The sequence below is a fragment of the Passer domesticus genome, chromosome 9 (assembly GCF_036417665.1).
Source record: "Passer domesticus isolate bPasDom1 chromosome 9, bPasDom1.hap1, whole genome shotgun sequence".
NCBI lineage: Eukaryota > Metazoa > Chordata > Aves > Passeriformes > Passeridae > Passer > Passer domesticus.
Window position 1 is genome coordinate 39,281,030 of NC_087482.1, and position 23,169 is coordinate 39,304,198.

The window sequence follows — 23,169 nt, forward strand, 5'->3', positions numbered from 1 at the left end:
TATGTGCAAAGCAATTCACTGTGAAATGCACTGACTGATGCATGTTCAATAACAAGCTTGTTTCAAAAGCAAATAAGAGCCCCAATGGAATAAAACCACAGCTCTGAGAGCAGGACAGGAGCCTGTGCATGCACCAAGGTGGTGTAGCAGAACCCTGAGCGCTCATTCCCATCGCAGCCGCAATCCCCAGGGCAGGGTGAGCCCGGTGCCCTGGCAGTGACCATGCAGGACAGGGCCTGCCCCAGGCAGCCACAGCCATGTGCACCCTGTGCCACCAGTGCCACCAGTGCCACAGCCCCAGCTCCACCTCAGGAGGGGGAGCCTCGGCCAGGACAGGGTCAGAGACGGCGGCGGTTTGGAAAGCGAGCGCCTGGTGCTGCTACAGATGCCTGGCTCGCAAAACCAGCAATTCCAACAGCTCCTTCTACATTCCTCATGGAAACACTCAGGGTTAAAGATCGCAGAGCTGGTTTGCTGTACCCAGCATAGCCCCCACTCTCGATCAAGTTCATCATAGCTTTCTATTAGCTCAATTATTACAATCCATAATCAGTGCACTACAATGATTCAACTTGACTTTATGTGATGAGTATCTTGCCTTGTCATGTAACAGATTGTGTGTATGTTGTATTTCTCTAAGGACCATCTGACCTTAGATATTAAATAGAAACATACTAGACCAACTGAGAAACATTTAATACATACATTTATCCCCTTAGATGTATTAAAAATTCAGAGGAAAAATAAATATTTAAGATGGTAAAGTATGTTTACCAAATGTTTTAACAGCTGCCTTTAGAGACAAGGAAATGGAATGAAATGATGGGTGTTTGTTTCACAGGGTAATGCTCGCAAAACGCATTCAAGTATTTGCTAAAGTGAGTGTGGCTGAAGGTAGAGTGAAAGGGAAGGCCTTTGGGGTGGGAGGGAACCCACAGAGCAAGGTCAGGTCTAGGCAAGGAAGGTGCTGAGAGTCTCTCCTCAAATACAGATTGAACTGCCAGAAAAATAAGTGGTTTGTTTCTAACAAAAATGTCATCTCTGGTTAGGTCTGGGCCAAAGGCCTTGCCTGAGCTCTGTGGTGGGCAATGTGAGCCCTTTTTGCTATTGTTAAACTGTCTGCACAGGGACACGGGCTGGAGGAGCCATGTGCCAGCTGGGGCACTGATGGATGGTCCCATCAGTGAGTTTCTGTCCCTCACTGTCTGTTCCTTCCTCCCCTTGCTGACCTGTGCAGCTGCTACACACCAGAGATGGAGGGACAGAGGGACTCAATGAGGCACAGACCCAACTCCCCATATTTCTGAGAAGGACACAGGCTGGAAACCCAGGTTCCCATGCCTCTGCTGCATATCAGACTGTCTCATAATTTCTAGTGGCACTGGAAGAGGCAGGGTGCCATTTTGTCCTCCTCCCAGGTTATACTGACAGAAATATATGGGAATTTTTACCCCCCTCTGCCTGACCATCTTGGCACACAGGTTTAGACAGCTTCAAGAAGAGGAGATGGAGATAGCCAAAACACAGAGTGGCACGAGTGAATGGAGGGGGAGGTAGTAACACTACTTAAAAGAAAAAAAAAAGAAAAAGGGAGGGTGTATAAAATACTGCAGCCCTAAATGGTAACCTATGCACCAACAATTTATGTCTGCTTTACAGGTACCATTAGTTTAGCTATCTGTTAAAAACCTCACGTCCCAGCAACTGCTGCTTGCCACAGGGATTCGGCCGTCTCGGTGCTGCTGCACCAAACACCTCCTGGAAGTGGCCCAGGCAGATTTGCAGCTGATCCTGGCTGCAGCCCAGGAGGAACCACACAGCCACCTCCTCCCCTGTCTCCTGCAGTCTGAGTCAGGCTGAACCTGCAGTGGGACTGATGCTCAGGATTTGGAAGAAACAGGCAGCATCATAAATCAGCATGGAAAGATGCAGTGAGTGCCTGGGCACACGATACCCAGGCACAGCACTGATGTGATCAGTCTTGGGCCATCTGAATGCTTAACCTGACAGTTTAATGAATGCCTCCTCTGTCTTCATGATCTCCAAAATCTCCCTGTCCCCAGGGACTGTGCCAGTATAAGGGTTTGATCCTGGTTTGCAGTGGGAAACATCACAAACACGAACCTTTGCAGCTGACAGGGTAGATGCTGCAGCAGCTGCAGGCTGAGGGATTTGGGGAGACACATGGGTATGAATATGGAACAGAAAATGGTAGAGAAGTTCATGTCCAGGCCTGGACAACAAAAGCCCACTCAAGATCTGCTCCAGTTGATCTGGAGGACAAGGGAAGACCTGATGATGGGCAGTATGAAATTTCTTACAAGGTGCATGTTACAAATAAAATGTCAGAACTGAAATATGTATAAGAAAAATAAAAAGAACAGCTGAATCTGATCCAAACACCACTGACATCAGGGCAGAGAGCCCTGCTACATCCAGCAGCCTTTGGAGCAAGTTCTTTCAGAGGAACAAATTGAAGTGAACAACTGAAAAAACACAGGAACAACTAGCAATGATTCACTGCAAAATCTGACCATGGAAAGCTGTAGTGAAAAGGCTTATCTAGGAAATGCTGACAAGCAGCGGACTAGGTGAGCCAAACAGTATTTGTGAATTTATTCTAGACTGGTATATGAATATTCAATTTGGCTTGAAGTCACTGGAGCAAAATGAGCATTCTGATGCATTTAATTCATTCCAATTTGCCATGTCTTTCTAATTCATAGGTCAATTCACAGAAACTTCAACCTGCAACTATGGCTTCAGAAGAAAATAAAAATCAGCAATTAATTAAAACAGGATTGTTATTTGGGAACTTGAGTCATTATGAACCTGGAAATCCAGAATGATCAAGTGTGCTGATTACAGCCAGTACTCGAGGAAGGCAAAGCAGCCGGAATTTCAATCTACTTTTGGAAGTTCTTTATTTTTGTGGTTTGGGTTTTTTTTTCCCTTACATGCATCACAGCAACAACTTGGCAGTTCTGTTTTCCTTATGTTTGTCTACAGAAAATAGCCATACACAGAAAGTGTGTTGCTGACACCTGGCTCCAAGGTGCAGTTAATGACTCAATTTATATGGTCATCATGCAACAACCAAGCTTGAGAGATACCGTATGCATACCACAGTCCTTGCAAAAAGCCACTCCTAAGTGACAGGGATTCCGAATGTTTCTATTCATTAGATTTGAGAGCAACCCCCTGTACATTCATCTGCACACTCTCTATGGAAGGCTAAATCCACAAACGATACAACGTCTCTGAAACGAGCACAACAGGAGACAGGAAATTTCATGACATTGCCTTTAAAAGCTGTGAAAGGAAGAACCTGCATTTTTACCTCTTGGCCCATTTCCATACTGCAAAGCTTTGTAGACTGAGCTTTGGCATCCACCATGACATTAAACATGGTGCATATTGATTGAGGGACTCGGAAATCTGTTGATCGGCTGGTTTTCTGCAGTTTTACTTCAAATGCAATCCTTGTTCTGTGAAGGAAAGTAGAAGAAGATGTTTCAGTTGCTTTTAAACATACTAAGCCAATAATAATAATAATAACTTGAAACAATACTGAGAGGAGTTTGAGAGCCAGAAAGCTGAATGCTGCTGGGAGTGCCATAGAGCCATTGTTACAAATGTTTTTTTTCTAAAAATGATTTTCCTGTTTAAAAAGAAACCCCCTTTCCAGAATACAGACTATTTATAAAGTGTTCAGCAGTTTCAGGGAAACTGTGACTCTCTTATGTTTGATAAACAGTGTGATGATGTTACAAACAGCAGTGGCAATGCACACCTTTAATTTGGTTGCATTAGCTGATTGATAACCACACCCTGCTGCACCAAAGGAAGCTCCTATTGCTCCCTGATATCAACTACAAATAACAGAAACTCCTTCATTGCTTGACTGACACTGCTAGATCATTGCATTTACAGTGATTTATAGTATTTGCTTGCTGGAAGTTCTTAATTGTCTTGTAAGTTCACAGAAGTGGTTTCCCTGCACCACAAACATTCACCAGAATATATCTGCAAAGTATGCACAGGCACAGGCATGTGCAAATGCACACACCTGCATCACACACCTCCCCATTCTCCTGAGGTTTCACTGAGATCAAATCTGGCACCCCTGGCAGTAACAAACTATGATACACCAAAACCTTTGTTAGGCTAAAAACTACAAAATCTGATCCTGTGTCATCTTTTAAATACCAAGACATTTGTGAGTCTAACAAGGGAAAGCTTTCCAGTGTGGTGGGCATTGCCTTGCCTTTTTCAGAGCCCCTCTTCATATTCCAGAGGTATTTCACTAATCTAACCTAACACAGCACAATTATCACATCACACAGAATCTGCCAATAAATTAACATAGGAGCATCAATTTAGAAATAACAAATAATATCAGCTGCAGCTCAGGAATAATTCTGAACTTTAATAATCCCCCAAGGGTTATGCAAATGAAAACTCATTTACGAATGTGAAGCTCCCGTTCTGGGGACCAGATCTGAGCTGGTATGTAGGTCCTTCTGCCTGGATTTATTAGTGAACAGGCCTTCCTTGCAAGGGCTGCTTTCCTGACAGCCCCGAAATACAACCCAGTGCGGAAGGCAGGGTGGCTCCTCCATGGATCCAACAGTTCAGAGACAGACGCGAAGAAAAATGTTGTGTCAAACTGAAATTGCTAAAGAAACCTTAGCCAGGCCCTGTTTGCAGGTGATATAAATAGGGAAGGCAGCATATTGGTTTACATCAGCAATGGCATTTGAACTGATTTAATTACCAGTGCCAGATTTAGCCTGGACTCGGGGACTAGAATGTTGATAATTACTGAAAGGACCCAAGGAGACTGGGATTTTCCATCTCCTCATGGAAAGGGGCATGTTCCTACTTACTTATGCTCACAACCATTATATATAGTTGTACCAATACAAGCTGGGCCAGGTTTTTACAGAGGGGCAATACATTTGTAGAAAGGTTGAGGCAAATCAGGGAAAGAAACCACCTGGCTTCCAGGCACACAAGCTCTTCTTTAGATGCACCTGGAAATTTGCTTATTTTTCCCAGTTATCTCAGCTGAGCTAACTTGTTCTGATTTTTACAGATCATTGCAGCTATAACTGTGCTGTAGGGACAGCCTTAATTCCAAGAGGAAAAAAGAGAAAATAAGTTTTGCTGGTGGTGCTGGAGCAGAGCAGAGAGCAGAGCTCCAGCACTGGGTTTTCTCCTAAAGGACAGCCTGACAAAACTCAATGTTTGTGCCAGACACAAGACCAAAGATAGGCTGCTGCAACAAATTGCTCTATGTCAAAGACACTAAATGCAATACATCTCATTGCACTTGAAATGCACTAGGGTTTATTCCAGAATGGTGAGAGAACAAGCCTCAAGCTATCTGCCTTCCTGCCTGCATCTCAGGGATTGAATGTGCCTTCCCCTGTGCTGACACTGCACATCCAGGCTAGTGAGGATTGTACTGAAAATAAATGCCACACTCACACTTGCAGAGTGGCCAGGAAAGTGTGGGACAGAACAGCCACATCACACACTGCAGTTAATATTAGCATGTATTGGCTATATTTGGCATCCATTTTTTCTCTGGTTCATCTCTTTGTCTATGAATTCTTGCACAACGAAATACCAAGTTAGTTTTTTCTTCTTGCCTCATTATCTCTGATGCAAATGGACATAAATTGCAGTGGAAAAGTTGGAAATTTAACTTCAATATTTTGCTTTCAAAATGACAGCTGCCAGTATGTCTAAAAGTTGCTTAAAGATATCTCTGTTTTGGAAGATCTGCAGGTAACTATGCTATAATGTGGCTGATGATACAACAGCTTTTCCAATCAACGGCAGACGTGAAACCTGTGTGCCAAGCAACACACTATCCCACTTTTAAAAGAATTTTTTTCTTGTTTTTTTTTTTTTTTCATGTATCTGTGCTTTTTAGGTGGGTGCTGGGATCTTTCTTATGGCTATGCCGTTAGCAGTCAGCATCATCACACCAACCTGCATTTACAAAGATCTGACCTCACGTGTGGCACTGAAAATAAGTAATTACCTACAAAGCCCAGAAGAATGGGTGATTTATTGACTTATTATGAATAAGCACTCAGTCTCAACAGACAAGTGCCTGCTTGGGAGAGTCCACAATTCACAGCAATGGGGTGAATTCCAGTTTTAAGGTGGAATAGCTTTGCATCCTGTGAGCTCTTGTGAGAAACATGCCAGGCTCCCTCGTGGGCACCCACCTTTTCACACAGGACTCGATCATGTCACTCGCCATGAGCTTCAAGCGCTGCTCCAAGTGCTTCCCAAACTCCTCCTCAGGCCAGTGCAAATCCCGAATGAAGGTCTGTAGGGCATCAAGTTTCCAGAACATATCTTCTGAGGTGCCTGATCCATTGCTGGCAGGGCAAAATGAGAACAAAAGTCAGAAGTGGCATCAGGGTCTTGGCAACCTGATGTGGAGACCATTCCTGCAACAAGTGTAAGGCAGACAGCAGTTTCATACACAGGACAACGTTGGCCATCTCCACCATCAGGATTTTGAGTTTTACCATACAGTTGCCTAATCTACCTTGCTGTCATCACCCACAAAACTTTCCAGACCAGATGAGTAAGACAACATCATGAGTTACACACATTAACGGGAAGAACGTGTGTATGGTAAAAATCAGCCTTAGTTAATAACCACATTAAAGTATGTGATTATTAAGAATTAAGGCCAGGAATTGTGGGAGAAAATCCTTGATCAATAATAACTGCCATACTAGGCTGTATGTAGTTATTAAGATTTAGGGTTTCATGCAATTCTCCCCCCTCCAAATTATATCTTGAGTTTGTCTTGTCCCCCAGTGTGGCCCCGTTTCCAGGTAAGGGACAGTGCTAACAAGTGGTGAGCGAGGACACACTTTATCTCTTGAACAGCTGAAAAAAAATTGGGGTAAGTCAATTGAGCTAAGGGTACATCTCATATCCAGGAGTTTCGGCAGGATTTACTGCTGCACCTTTTTCTTTGCAAAGGCAATTACAGGACAACAAATTTACATTTTTTAAAATTTATTTTGCAACAACTTTGGTCTGCCACAAAATTCTCAATTTCTTTCCCAAGCATATATTCTTGTACCCACACCCCTGCCCAGATGGAAGTCTTTAGTCCTGCAGTGTGTAGCTACACCAGCTCTTTTCACAGTATAATTATATCTCAAACCTCCACTTACAGAATAAAAATACAGGACTGGATTGCACTCTGTTTGTGCACAGAAATTTATGCATCTATAACCCTTTTCTCTCCCTCTCTTCTTCTCCCTCACTTTTTTTTTTTCCAGAACAATTACCAAGGGAGCTTCAAGAGTTTCAACCCCCTCCTCGCATACCACTAATGCTAACACAGTAATTTATAAGATATTTAACACACCATGCATTACCACTTGTGCTGACATCATCTATAGAAACAGATGAGGGAGGGTGTTTCTATTGTGACAGATGCCAGCTGCATTGAGTTAATGCTAGAGGAGCTGGGAACTAATGCAAACAGGGCTACTCCCAGGTGAGAACTGTAGTCCCAACATGCCAGAGGGGTCCTGAGGGAGCCTGGGCTAGCAGAGTCAACAAGATAAAGAATGAATAGTCTTGGTTGTAGGAGAAACGTATCTGACACTAAGCAACAGGTAACATGTCCTTGATGGAGGGGAAGGGTGAGTAAAAGGGAACCAGGGAGATGAAAAGATAAAGAATCAGGCATTTGCTTTTGCCAGGGGACCAATTTGGACAACAGTCTCACATATTCATCTACCAAGAGTTTTTAGTTCAAACCTGTGCTTGGGTGTAAGCAAGCTTTAACAGTCTAAACCCAGTTTTGGAACTGCATTGATTTACATTTTAAGTGCTTTAATGTGTACAAATACAATAATTGGTATTTACTACAGCAATATTATGACATCCATTTGGTTTCAAAATTTTTGAAGAATTATTCTCAGTCTTTTTCTCACTTTTGATTAGGGCTCCATCCAAGTAAACAATATAGTATATTCATTTCCAAAACGCACTGTTCGTATTTTGCTTGTGAGCACCACAATTACTCTAATCACGCCGGCAGCTTGCAATATACCATTGATGCTCAAGCATTTCCAGAGGGATTATCCAATTTTCTGTCATTACATGATTCTTATCTTTTCAAGGGCAATACCACAAAGCATGCACAGAGCAAGATTAAAACTTTCAAGTATTCTTTACAGACAACTGCCTAAGCTAGCCTTTAAAATAACTATCTTAGCATGAATATGAGTTGTATGGCTTTGAAACATAAACAACCATGCTAATATTTTAAAAGGTTTTAAATCTATTTAAAAAGATCTCACATCAGTGTTTTCTTTACTTTCATTCATTACCAGTGCTCTGCAATCCTGCCTGTGCCAGACTAATGGCAGAGGCATTCTGGTGGACTCCAGGTGTAGATGTAATAGAGGGTGTTTCAGTAAAAAGAAGATTCTGGGGTGAGTTCTTCAGTTTTATCTATTAAGTGAGAGGAGAGAGGAAAAGCACCACAGTGCAGACTGAGACCACCCTATGCCAGCCCTAAATAACTCTCTGGGACTTCAAAGGAAAATGGACAAATAACAGTTCCCATGATAGGGCATCTTGGGAGATGAGCTACCTCAAATGATGAGATTTGGGTTGAGCCCACTGGGTACCACCCTCCACACTGCTCAGTGAGAAATCTCCTATAAGAGAACTTGCCTAATCTGTGCTGAGAATTTGTGGTATGTTCTCCCTCAGCTTCACACACACACCCTGGGACATTCAGGCAGCAAGCTGGGAGCACAGAGCTCAAGGCTCCTAGAGAGCGAGTGCTTTGACACTATTTTCCAAGCCATAATCTAAAACTCACATTAAAAATCTCTTTCTTTAGTAGGTCATGGCATTATTTGGGCAGTAATGAAGGTTATGGAGCTTTAATTGCTCTCTGGGGCATCCCCTAACATGAATAAAAACTGTTAAAGGGTGCTCCTCTTTCTTAGACTGCTTCACCAAAGTCAAGAAAAAAATTATCTGGGAAATGCAGAGCTTGCATTAAATAAAATTCATTTTTAGATCTACATCTGGTCCACAGAAATTGGTTGACTGGCATTGAAATTGGTTCATCTTCTCTTTTGGACAAAACTCTTTGCTGAGACACATAATGTCACATTGTGAGTTCTGTGGTTTGTATGTTATTCAGACCATACCCCATTGTTGACAGCTATTTTGTAAAGCAAGATACTTGCTCAAACTCTCAGTGGGAGTTGAGACAAATTTTCAAGGTTTATACAAAAAAACCCTCAAAATACACATGCCAGAAATTCACTAGTGTCTCATTCAGAAAACATCTAATTAACTGTATCACTCTTTAAAGTTTTATGTAATGCACAGAAACAAACAATACATATCCATGCCAAGATTACTTTAAATTTAAATGAGATCTAATTTGAACTGAATACACACTCAGAATCATAAATAGCAGCCATCCATGACGGTGCAGAAAAGCTAGGCATTTGTGGGATGCCTAGTGGGATGTTAACTGGTAGATTTGGTACTTTAGGGAGATTCACATTTGGTAGATTCACATTGGGCAGATTACTTGTTAAACTCCTGTGGAAGAAACAGACAGAAAGAAAAAATACCATAACAGTGACAATGCCGATGTAGCAGAAGCACATGACACTCAGAAACAAATCTGCAAAGTTCACAGCATGAGGACAGTTAAAAAACTAAAGCAAAACATTTCAGAAAGAAGCATGAGTATGAAAGCTTAAATGTACTGTGTTTTCAGTCTGCTATAAAATTCAAATTCCTTAAAAAAAAGGAGCAAACCAGAATGAAAAGAAGAATCTCAAAGGGAAAAGTTGACAGAGAACTTAAACACCTGTGAAAATAACTGCACCTTCAAGTTCTGATACCATTTCAAAGTGCAGAGAGCAGCTTTTCTTCCAAAAAATCTCTTTTAAGGAAGAGTCTCAGTTCTTACACACACAGGCTCAATGGAAGTGCTAAACTACGAGATCTGTTAAGGGACTGGAATATGAAATAATAAAGAGAGAGTCTGGAATTGCAGCCATAAGAGATTTTCTCACCACCAAGCTCAATGGAGTTGCAATTTTGCTGCAAAACCTCTCTGTCTTAGACCCTCCACAATTAAAGATGGGCTAATCTGGAGTGACGAAACAGTGAACTACAAGGTTCTTCCTCTGTGAAGACTGTGCCCTGATCCTCTCTTGAATTCCTGGGTGCAAAACAAAGGATTGCCCAGCCTCACTATTTGTGCACTGTGCATAAACTGCACTTTGAAAATGAATCCAGGACTAGTATGCGGCTGTTTCATGGCTGGCAGTGGGCCATGAGGTGATTAAGAGATTCAAAGGTGATATGAAGCATGTCTACTTGGGCATCATGACTTCAATCAGTATTTTCAGACGTGTAACTGTTATACAAATAGAGAACTTTAAAAAGTGGACAGCTGTATTGATTTAATGCAAGGTTCTCTCCTGGAATAAGGTGCATGTAACAGCACTGCATGCCCAAAGTTTGGAATCCATCCCAACATATTTCATTGTACCAGGTCTCTAGATGTTGTAATTGGTCTAATTCTGTTTTAATGAGTATCTCATCACAGTTATATTCTACATGCAAAATGAAAACATCAGGAGATCTGGGAATCAGCAAACACAGAACTCAATTACCCAACTCACATATTACCTGGCTCTCAGAAGAGAGGCCAGTTTCAGAAAAATGCCTTATTTCTGCCCTCTCCCAGAAACACTGTCTGAGCCCTGGTACACAACTCACAGGTGGTTTTACAGTCCCTATGAGGAACAAAACCAGATGCTTTGACACTGGTTTCACCAGATTGTTACTTGGACTCCGTGAAAATGGAATTAGAAGTTCAGGATTTCAGCTTCACCCTGCACTGCTGAAGCTACTGAAAGCTTTTCTGTTGATGCACACAGGCACTGCTTCAGCATCCAAACTTGCCTGCTCTGAGACTGCATCAGGATATGCCACCTTTGCAGGTCTCTCCCATTTCCCTGGATTAAATGAGTTACTTTACAGACAGCATTGTCTGGATTCCTGTGAAACTATCAAATTATACACTATGTCTTTCAAGGCATATTAAAATCTTAGTAACTTCCCTGAGACATATTTAGCACTTCATTTCTTACTGCAACTTTTATATATCAACCCCCAAAGTAATGGAATTGAGCTGCCTGAATAAATGTTTCCTAATGCAAGAGATGATGTGAACCACATCTCTGCAAGAGCTCAGCTTGTCATTGCTGGTGAATGTTAGGGAACAGACTTCATTCTTTGTGAATAAAATCCCTTGCTTGGGAGGAAAATCACAAATCAAAGTTTTTCCTAGTGAAAAAAACCCCGACTATGCTCTAATTTCTAATTATTTCTATGATTCTAAGTAGATTTAACTTCCTGCTATCTGTGTGTTCTCTTTTTCAGGCAAACAGGAGAATTCACTACTGTCACCAAGCTGTCCATTGTTTCCATTCATACTGTATCTGCTGCTAAGATGATATGACTATTGAATGAGACATAGACTACATAGTGATTGAGAGAGTGTTAAATCTTCAGAAATGGCAGTGCATGTGGTTAGATACTGATATGGAATAAATAAAGAAATAGCAAGAGGTGGACAACATATAAATGTATAAGGAACAGCAACTTAAATAACTTAGCCAGATGGTAAATACATAAATCAGAGGACCTTTGGTTTTAATATTAAAATTCAAGAAGTGACAGTGTTATATTAATAAAAACACTGTATTAATAAAATGACTTCTAGAGTAAACAGTATACTATATTCACACGGAAACATATTTCTTTTATACAACACATTATTTTGCTGATGCAAGAATATGTTACAAGAATAAGTTAGTACTTTTAAAACAAAACAAAACAGCAAAATAATGGAGTATATTATCTTAACATACAGTAACTAATGTAAAAAAATATTCTCCTGAATTGACATGCACAGTTTTTCAGGTTCAACTGATCTAATTATCTGACTAACAGTTGCAGTAAGACCTCTAAAAAATGATTAATATTACCAACAAATGTTCCATGAAGCCTGCAATTGTTCAGACCATAAAACTACAGGTCCAAGATGAGAAACTGTTTCTAGAAGCCAGCCATGCCTATTTAATATAGATGGCTAAATATAACCTCAGCCATCAGGCAGGGAATGTGGGCATTTGCATCAACAAGATGAGGGCTGTCTGATTTAAGACGACTCAGCTTCAGGACTGGATCCCGATACGTTTGATGAGAGACACGCTCTGGAGCTGCACTGCTTGTTTTCCTGGTGTCTTCTGCTCCAGCCCTGTTTGTGTGTGTGAGCCGTGGAAATGCCCTCACCTGGACTGTCTGCTGGGAAATTCTCAGTGCAAGCAGGCTGGCAGTGTCCCCCTGCACAACCTGCAGTGCTCACACTGCACCGCGGCACCGGATGGAACGCGTCCAGCTGCACCGCGGCTGCTCCTCTAGAGCTGCCCTAGCAGTGAGAGGAGGGCAGAAAAATCACAGTATTTTTACTGAGCTGTCTCCTGGGTTCAGAATAGAGCTGAATGAGACCCTCGGCCACACCGAAATGCTCAGTTCCTACAGGATGCCTGAAATGATTTAGTGATGGAAGAGGCAAATGCCTGTCTCTTCCATCACTATAAACACTTGCAACCTCACTGTCGAGGCTCAGGAGCAAATCTTTTCACAAAAGCCTTGATGTGAAGCAAAGAGCTTGATAGTGAAGTAGGCAGTCAAATCTGTGCTCTTCCTGTGACTGACACCAAGAATAGTAACAAAAATACTCACTTTCACTACAGCGGTGCTTCTTTTAAGGGGAAACGTTTTTCACTATCATTCTGTAGTTGTACAACCTTATAAAATGATTAGTATAATCATATTGTTCAAGTTCTGACATTTATATTAATGATACATTTTATAAATAGTTTGCAAAGGGTTAGTGAGCAATTAATAGATGCTAAAGCCAGGACTACAGAGCGGTAGAGAGAGCCCTGGGTCAATGAGTAACGTTCTAGTCAAGCCATTGAAATTGGTTGTCATTGCATGAGCTTAGCATTTGCTCAAAAAGATCTTTCAACACAGACACACACACAGAGACACACACACATACGTGTCAGCTGGCTGCGAGATAAATCAGCACTCTCCGAGAAGCTAGCATGAAAAAAACCCATTGCAAACCCTACTTTTCCAAGACCTCTCAACTCACCAGAGAACAGACCTACTCTGCATCCTGCATACTTGGATGACTGTGCGAAGGACAAGTGTTCCACATTTCTCTGCGTGGATTCATACAAGCGCACCAGCTGCTCTAGCTATAGGGCACGGACCCCCTGCAAATTCAGCAGCTCTGCAGAGGCAGATTACAGAGCCCTCATGAGCACATAACGTCCATGCTTTCCCCCCACCATTTTTTTCAATACTTAACAGTATCTCTCTCACTGTGATTTCTATACCTAACTCCTCAGAGCATAAGGTGCAGAGTATTCAGCAATGAAAATAGAAGAAATACATGCTTGCAAACTGCCATCTGGTCAGGTTATGGAGGGCTACATATTTCAGCCTTGACTGCAAACACAAGTACAGAGAAACCCTTTCAAAAGATTCTGTGTTGTGGAATAATTTCTTGGTTAACAGGAGATAATGAAATTTCCTTCTCATAATGCACTGTAGAGATCCAGGACAACAACCAGCTTGCTGGAACGGCCAGCTTTCATGATCTGTCTTTGCTGGCTGACTTGAAGGTCTATCTCCAAAGCACAGGAAAGCTGTGGAAGAACACTCTGCAGTGTTCCTGATTTCCAAAAAAGCTCTGCTGGAGAGGTGTCAATAGAAGGTCACAATTTGGTTGGGAATTGGTTGCTCCAAACTATTTGAGAATCCATGGCCACAAATTCAACTGTGCTACAGTATGGACATGTGGGGTGAGAAGAGAGCAGATACAGGAGGGCAAATCAAACAGAATAAGTCTCTAACCTGAATTTTTCTGCAAGTTCCCTGTCGATCAGACAAAGAGGAGCAGGTGGTCTGCCCAGGAGGCAAAGATGAAGATGCCTTAACATTTCGTTCTGAACAGCACATGAAAAATGTCATAAGATCCTAGGAATGACACTCCTCTTTTCCTTTGCACTGTATGTGCCACCCTCTGGCACTCACTGGTGCCTCCCTTCACCGGGCCACATCACGTTGAGCCAGAGTTTGCAACTCACACTTTTGTGTGCGAGACATAAGAACAAAATATCAACACGTGAAAAAAAACCCATGGTGCATCTTTGCACCAGATGGACAGAAGCTTCTCAAGGAAAGCACCCACTTTCCTGCTGGAAGAAATCTTTTAAATACCCAAGTCTGTAAGAGAAAGAGTCCATCCTGAGCTTTTGCTTGGAGATGCAATGCTCAAAGCACACTGTAACTGGAACTCCAGAAGGGAATAACCATCACAAGAGAACTAAGAAAAGATCTTTTATAACTATCAGATAACTTGGAAATGATAGATGCTGGCATACCCAGGGACAAAGCATTTTGACAGGCAAGTAGCACATCCAAGTACTTATGGACATCTATAGTTAACTCCTTGAAGTCATTAAAAAGCAAAAAGATGACAGCTTCTGATAAAAGAAAAAAAAAGCAGAATGATTTGTTTATTGAGTGCTTGACCCAGGTGGACAGGTACGCAGTGTTAACTGCCTCTGTTTCATAACAGACAAGGAAATACATATTTTTTACCAAAGCAGAGCTCTGAAACTGAAGTTAATGCTAACTTCGAAGTGCAATTCTGCTTGAAGGAGTGGCTGTAAAAATGGCATTCTCCTACTCGAAAGATCTATTTCTTGTATGTTTTCTGGGTCACATCTGCTTATTTGAAACAAGATTTTTTAGGATCTTTAATCCTGTTAGCCTGCAGACCAAAGACGGCAAATGGAAAGTGAGAGAGGCTCCTGAATGCCAGCCACTTAACCCCACTCAAAACAGAGGGGATGATCAGGTGTCAAGAAAAAGCCCGAGATTTGGCAGGCAGAATCCTTACGGATGCTGAGGATGCACAAGAAAGAAAGGAAAAAACCTGGGTACTCAGACTCCAGGTTGCATATGGGAGGCTGGCTGCTGAACAAAATCTCTTTTCCTTGTAAACGGAACATATTTGGTGTGAAAAGCCCTGAAAGACCACACGTTCTTTTATACAGCAACCTCTGAGAGCGCTGTGCCATTTCACTTTCCCTAGAGAATGACAAAAAAAGCAAGGAAAAGAGACTCTCCAGAGGTCACCTGGTCCCAGTTCCTGGTCTGAGGCACTGCCAGACTCATGTTGCTTGCAAAAGGTCCATCTTTCTCTTTTAGTATCTTTATTAGAAGGAAAAGTCAGCTATTTCCCTTTGTAGGATCTGACTTGGCTTTATAGAGCAAGCATGACAGGGTTCAGCAATGCTTCAAAACCTGTGAAATAACAACAGTAATCCAAAGCACATGTCACATTTTTATCATTCACCAGCTCTTGAGTTCAATTTGGGTTTTTCTCAGGCTCCCAATTTCTTGCTGGTAAACTCCTAGCCTTCCAAATGTAAGAAATGATTATGTTTGAGTTATCTTGCCCGTGTCTCACTTTGGTTTCTGCACATCTAATCCTACAGGCAGAGTAGCTGGGACTGGCAGAGCTGCCCTGGACATGGGGACATGTGCAGCCACCAGCCATGGGGCTGATTCCAGTGGCACACACTGCACTATCCCCCCCACAGGGTGGGTGGAAAAAATGAGTGTTGAGAATAAATACAGCAATGACTCACAGGGGTTATAGGACTGGAACTGAACACAGTGAAGCAAGATTTTTTTGTTCTGAAAAGGAGCTATGTGAGTTCAAAAGCAGCATAGGAAAAGGCCTTTTAGAATGGGTTCCAAAAAGCCGTGGCAGTTAAGAAGGTTTTCCCATTTTCATGCTTCCCTGTTCAAAGACACACGGTTCAAAACTGAGGCAGTGATGCATTTCAAAAAGCCAATACCATTTCCCTCATTAACCTGAAAATCCTGAAGAGATCAGGCCTCCTATTTATAGCATTAAACTAGAACGTTTAAAGCATTTTCTGCATGTCTAGTCTAACGTTTGCTAATTCACCTCTATACGAATCTCCATCCATTTGCACCCAAATTCCGATTGTATCAAAGGAGGTTTCCTTACTTTACTGGCTCCCATGACTCCCGCTCAAAGCCCCTGTGAATTGACTGTGCAATTGAGGACTCCATCAGATCGACATATCTAACAACAAGTGGAGCAAACAGGTCTTGGAGGTGTTTGTGGAATTTTCCATTGCACAAATTATCTAGAATAGATAAATAAAAGTATAGTAAGACACTACTGTTACTACAACCTCTGTAACAAACCACAGTGTGGCACTTCATCAAACAATGAATTTGTCAGTGAACAGGAAAACTTCAAGAACATAACAGGAGCCAGAGTTCATGACACAGACAGCAGGAATGACTTCTTACTCCAAACAAATAAACAGACAATGAACCTTCTTTTCCATTAATGTAAAACTTACAAATACATTATCACTTCCTGTGAATAAAACCAGTGTAAGAAACACAGCACGGCAAACATTATGGCTTTAGCAAGTGGGAGAATAATTTATTCTTTGGTTACTCAGCAGCATGATGCTGGAACTTGCTTTCTAAGGGTGAGTCCCTGGCTTTTTTCACATAGTCTTAGAAAGCTAGCTGGGGTCCTGGTCCAGGACCTAGCTAAGACAATGCCAATTTTGCCACCAGCTCCCCAGGAAGGGTTGGACTACCCAGGAAAGTGTCAAATCCACACATGGGTTTTGAAAGCATGGGCCCAAGTGTTTCAGAGAATTGTCTTATTTCACAAAGCACTATTCTTATGAACTACTCCTGCTCCTATTTTCATTTTCCTCCCTTCAACAAAATCTTAAAGCAAGGACCGGCTTACTCCATGCTAAATAAAAGCAGTACACATATATAAAAAAATACACACATTTAATGACAGATATAGAGTACCTAATTCCCTGCTTATCAGGCAGCCATTACCAAGAGACTTGAGAAGATGAAGCAAAACAAAATTCAACTTCCCACCTTTGACTGCAGTGATTTAAGGGGTGTGCTTTTTTTTCTAGTGGCAACAGAATAAAATCAAGCTGGTGCTAAATGAGTTTGTAAATCTCTACCCATCTCAGTTCTCTGTGCAGTAAGGAGAGGCTGAAAGCATTATCAGTAACCTGAGCTGCCCACGGCAAAGGAAACGATCAGAATGCAGAATACATACAGTCACTACGGAGGGAATCGTTAATGAGCTGAAAGAGCGGGAAGCTGTCCCAGGTGTCTGGGGGTTGCACCTCTAAGGCTGCGTCCATATCCACTGCAAACAGGGACAGGAAGGTCTCCGCGTGCTCAACCATTAGGTCTGACCACCAAGCAAACGCCTTCAGAGTTGGCAGAAAAAGATAATAAAGATGTGTGTTAGTTCTAAATAAAGCACGGGGAAAGATGTTAGGCCACATATCTTAAAAAAAAAAAAAATCCAAACAAAAGTGCATTTCATGGAAACTACCTTTATTGTAAAGAGAACAGTGCTTTGGAGTGCTAGCCTGCACGGGCAGTGCTAATCACAGAATTAGGCACTGCTGTTCTAACACAAAGCTTTCTTGTAGAGGGTCTCTTCAGAGCTCCACTGTAAAGGCATGCAGCTGTAATGTAGCAGAGAAGGTTTCATCTGTTCAATTTACAATAAATGACTTCATTAATGACGCTAATTATCAGGAAAAAATCAACTAATTCTTATTTCTAAAGTACAGAAATTTGGGAGTTTCTTCACTGTGCTTGTGGGTTTTCTGATGTGTTTTTCAACAGCTTAAATTCTACTTGGATTCAGTACTTGCATTTGTCTTGAAAAACTAGAAGCCTGAGACATTAAAATCTGTCCTAAATCATTCACACCCTGTTTTCAATATATTTTAAACATCACCAGTAAAAGTTATTACAGCACTGTTCATTTTACATGGTTATCTAACACACTACCACCTTCATGATGCTACTGATTAGGAACCCATTACAAAGCTCTACTATCAACATGCCAAGGTAAAAAAAATTATCTACAGCAAGCCTATATTTTCACAGAGGCAGGAAAAACATATGTCTAAACTTGAAAACCAAAAAATATCAGTGAGGTAACTCATTCTCATGCACATGGGTCCTTAAAAATTTGCTGTGCGGGCTCTCTGAGGTGACATTCACATCATACATGGCTCAGATGTGAATGCTGCAAATGCATGCATGCGTGTTCAGTAGTCACTTCTGGCTGGGAACATGCAATATGAGAAGAGCTGTCCATAGGACCATGTGCTGTCATTTTGAAGTGGTAGGAAATTACTCAGTGACTTAAAGGAGCTAAGGAACAGCTTTATGGCACTTGGCAAGAGAAAGAAACCTCTAGGTAGGCATAAGAGCGGAGATGAAACGGAAGACATTGGGAATGGAGGAATCAGTTTGAAGAGGAATTGCCAGTCAGGGAGGGGCATTTTTTACATGTTTTAGCAGACATAAATAAGCAGAATGGGCTTTCACTCTCTCAGGGTTCAGTTTTGATTTACTGATGAAGAACTGCACTGATGTGCACAGCACAACTCCAGCTACTGGTTCACCTGGTCATGGAGAGGGAACAGCACCTCCAAAACAGGTTACTGCCATAATTTTTTTCTGTTTTGGCTCAACTTCTCAGCTGCCAGTGATAATGGCAGGGGGTCTTTGGAACTATTGAAACTCCTTCAGTCCTTTAAAATATAAAGCAAACTGATACTGCCCTGCTATTATTCCATGAGTGAATACAAAATTCATGTGAAGGCATGGATAGATTGGGCACTGCACTCGGCATTTTCTTCCCAGACCACATCCAAGATGTAAACCAAATAACCACATGACCCCCAAACTAATCTTAGGATTGGGCCTGCCCTGTAATGGGGGTGAAGATGAAGGCACAGCTTCAGTGTCTGCCCATGCCTGAAGCAGCAGCACTAGCAGGTGAGTGTCCCCATGGTCACGGCATGGGGACAAAGTGGCTACAGCAGAGTCCTTTGTCTGCAGACTGTGCTCAGCTCCAGGCCCGTGGAGGAAGCTGCCCAGCTCTGCTGCAGCATCTCCTGCTTGGGGATGCTCAGGGGTGCAGTGGCAGTGGTGACAGTGGCCCGGGGTGTCCGCAGAGTTGTCACTCTGGGAAAGCCAAAACCAAGGTGAGGGAGCCTGTATGGCGCTGGGGTGTGGGGCAGAGCTCTTCAGGGCTTCTCCACATCTGGTGCTGGTGTCTAGCCAGGCACAGGGCTGGATGCCAGTGATGCTGGGAGGCACCAAACTGCTGAGAGACCACAGAAGAAGTAAAACTATCAAGAGGCAAGTGTGCTCCTGCTGCCTGCTCCAACCTGCCCAGGAGGAGGGTGGGAAGGGAGCGCTGCTGAGCAGTGGGGCTGTGCAGGGTCCTCTTATGTTGGCAAGGCCTGGCTGTGGTTTTCAGGGAGGCTGCAGGGCTGTCCTTGCTCTGATGTGGTTTCTCTGGCTGTGCCTCTGCCTGCCCAGAGCCTGCCATGCTGGCACCCACCCGACACTGCCCCCGGGTCTGTGGGAATGGGGTGACCCCTACGATGGCAACCGGCATTTGGGGGAAAGGGAAAAGAGGGGAAGCCAAAGAATGTCTTCTGTAACAAACATTTCAGAGTCCTGCAATAAGAACCTGCTTTCACGAAAAAGGAAAAAAAGAGCTATTTTAAAAAAAGAAAAGCATGTGATCATTGGTGGAAAAAAAAATTATGCCCAAACCACTAACAGTTTTCCTTTTGCTTGAAAAGTCAAATTTTAACTCCGTAATTCTGAAACTTATGTCAGGATTCTCAACCTTCTCCCTAATTTCTGTAAGCAGGATTGGTAACACCATACTTAGAAAACCTTCTTCAAGATGGTAACATTTCATTTATTTACCATCTACTTACCTGCTTTGCTTAAATAATAATGTAAAGGGGGGAAAAAGTGTGCTTTGTAGCCAAACACACCTATTATTGTATATTTTACACATGGATACACATGTATATATGTATGACCTCAAGGAGTTAAGATACATATATACATATACACATATGTATACATAGAGAGAGAAAACACAAATTTAAAAACAGCTGAATGGCATTGCCTCTGGCATTTGTCATCAGTCATCCAGAGGAAGGGAAAGGGAGCTAGGAGACATCTGATGGGAGAGATGATACAATGCCAGAGACCTCCCGCTCCCACATTACAGACATGGGCACACGGATTCTGCTATTTCTGCCTGTGCTGCGTTGCTTCCTTCTCATGGGTAAGACAAACCCAACTGACTAGACATGATACTCCTCTTGTAATGATTTTTGAACATGCTCTGAGTATTATTATCTACATTCTCATTAGGGAGTCTGCCTGGATGTCCACACGGGGAAAAAAGGGGCATGTGTTAATTGCAAAAAACTACTGTTTTTTAGTAAAGTAAGGCATTTCTTCAGTAAGCAGTGCAACTTAATTTTCTACTGAATAACTGAAGTGGACCAAGGAGTCACACCTCACAGGTCAAGCCTTTTCCAGGTGAGTGACAACATAAAAAAAAGTCACCTGGAATTATATGAAGGGGGAAAAATAAAGTGTAATACCTCAGCAATGCTCATTGCACAGTGACAGTACAATGTGGCTACAACACATAATAAAAATCAGTGGTAAACCACCCAGCCTCTTCTCTCTCTTCCCTGGGTGCAATTCAAAGTGTGCAGAGAGCTGGCCAACTGCCTGTGCACTGCTGAAATGCCACAGCCACCCTCAGGACAGGGAATTCAAAGTGTGCTGGGCTTCTGGAGAGAGATGGATTTCATTCTTCCAAGTCACCGTTCAGAACAAGGGATGGGGATGCCTCCTATCTGTCTTGGCATTAACCTTCTGTCTCTAATCAAAACCTTGTGACACAAAAGATGCTGGAGAACAGTTCTGAGCCTTCCTCATCATGTGAGGATCTTGGCAGCATGGCTGGCTGAGTGTGACTGGTCCTGCAACTGCTTCCTCTTTTCAAAATAAGCTGTGTTTTAAAAAACAGCTCCTTCCCAGCTGGTTGTACATCCAGCCTGTGCTGGTGAGGAGTGGAATAAAACAGTTTTTGCACAAGCATAGTGCTCTCAAGCACCCCTTGCTTTAGTAAAAAGGAGATTTATTTCACTCTTCACCCCATATATTCTCTCTCTACATATAAATACTGTATATCCAGTACAAGGCACATACAGACAAAACCAGAGGAAGACCACTACCATTCTAGGCACTCGTGTAGTACTTAGTCCATCTCCACCACAGTGTACTAGAGGTGGGGTGAATGCAAACGACAGGTAACAACAGGCTGAGGAGCGAGTCCAGGCAGGTAGGGTTGTGTTGGGATGTAACTGCAGCGCTCGTAAAATATACCCATTGCTGCATGCATGGACTGGACTGCTATGCCACATTTACCCTCCTGTGTCAGGCTACCAGCTCTGCAAGCAGCCGACCCAAAGTCGCTGTTACATTCCTCGGTCAAGGTTACGGAAGCGAGGGCAACCAGGGTAAAATCCCAGTGGGGAACATGGCACTGAGAGGGCATGCACGGAATATGACAGGAGTGACTCGTTTCGTTCGGTTTAGTCACATACCTCTTTCCCCTGCCAGGATCATCCAAGATTGAATGAACAGTAGAAAAACAGGGAGGAAATTTAAATATGTAATCAGGCGTTAGTTGGGTTTTGTGGATTGCTGTGTATTATCAATAAGTAAAACTATACTGCATATTTAATACACACTGGAATGATTTTTAGGTGATTGTGAAATTATTTATCAAATGCTCTTAATGCAAAATATTGTGAGTATTTCTATAAATATATATATATCAATGGGAAGGAAAAGAGAAAATAGTGAAAGAGTGCAACAATACCTACAGTAATAAACAATAACTGTTCACTCTGAATTTTAAAATTATTAACTTTTCAACAAGCATTCAAGAGCACCAGATTTACAGAGAACTCAGGGCTCAATCCTGCAAATACTTACATGGGTATGCAACATCACCTGCTCAGGGAGAAATGTCCTGACGTGCTGAGAGCAGGACTACAGCCAGCCATGCCAGCTGCCTCTGGGACCAAGTGTTTCCAGGATCAAGCCTCACGATTTTCTGGTATATATTTGACTATGACATGGTTTCAGTGGTTTTAATACACAAATCTTTCTGTTAAGGTGCTTCAAAGATTTAAGAGTGGTTGCATTAGGCCTTAGATAACCCAGACAATGAGTAACAGAGCATAGTTCATCCTAACCTCTCTGACTAGTAATTGAGGTGTCACCAATAAGCCAAGGCAGAAGAGTCCAACAGGAAACCAGGTGAGTTAATAATGTACTGGAGGGGCCCAGGGAGACCCCTGGAAACAACCTGAATTCTCAGAAAGGGGCAGAAAGGAGAATTTTTCTGTTTCGTTGCAGTTTTCCTCACTCCCTCCAGACAGCAGGAGCTGCAGCTGCTTGCAGGGACCCTGCTCATGCTGGCTGGAGGCACACACATATAGGTCAAGATTTGGAAATACAACCTTTCTGGAAAGTGGACAGGCTTGCTCTTGCAGGTAGTTGATGGTGAATATTTTGGCCAGACTGGCACTGCCAGAAAGGCTGCAGGCTGACATTGAGGAGAGCACAACTCAGTTAATTCATCCTTTAGCCCTCCCTCCCCTCTGAAAACACATTCCTCCTGAAGTGTACCTTGCCTTCATCGTACTCGAGTGTACTTTCAGCTTTTAAAAAAGATAACCCAGCACCAGATGGGAAGACATCACACAGATATAGAAAGCTCCCACCGGATCCTGCGGAAGACTCGGGGGGACACGACCTCGCCGGGGACGCTGCTCACCTCTGCATGGTGCTCTTCATTTTGCTGTAGGACTTCAATTACCAGCTCTGCCAGACGTATTGTATCTTCTAACTTTTTAGCTGGTGTGACTAACCGGCCTACATTCTCTGTAGTACAAGAACTCAAGTTAAAAGGAAGGCAGGGTGAAAAGCTAGACGAACAGTGAGTTATTTTAGAGGTTA

The 23,169-nt window shown here is 42.5% G+C and overlaps 1 protein-coding gene across 13 annotated transcripts in view; it reads right to left on the minus strand.

The window, feature by feature from the left end:
• CADPS (calcium dependent secretion activator) overlaps positions 1-23,169 on the minus strand; it is a 204,682-nt gene that overhangs the window by 32,633 nt on the left and 148,880 nt on the right. For 8 of the 13 annotated variants that reach the window (XM_064432911.1, XM_064432909.1, XM_064432907.1 and 5 more), the window contains 6 exons: positions 22,988-23,094; positions 17,339-17,495; positions 16,235-16,376; positions 9,481-9,627; positions 6,246-6,401; positions 3,341-3,488 (listed from right to left, as the gene is read on the minus strand). In XM_064432911.1, coding sequence (XP_064288981.1) covers positions 3,341-3,488; positions 6,246-6,401; positions 9,481-9,627; positions 16,235-16,376; positions 17,339-17,495; positions 22,988-23,094 — 857 coding nt within the window. The remainder of the gene's footprint in view (positions 1-3,340; positions 3,489-6,245; positions 6,402-9,480; positions 9,628-16,234; positions 16,377-17,338; positions 17,496-22,987; positions 23,095-23,169) is intronic. The other 5 variants (XM_064432916.1, XM_064432912.1, XM_064432917.1 and 2 more) reach the window with 1 other exon arrangement.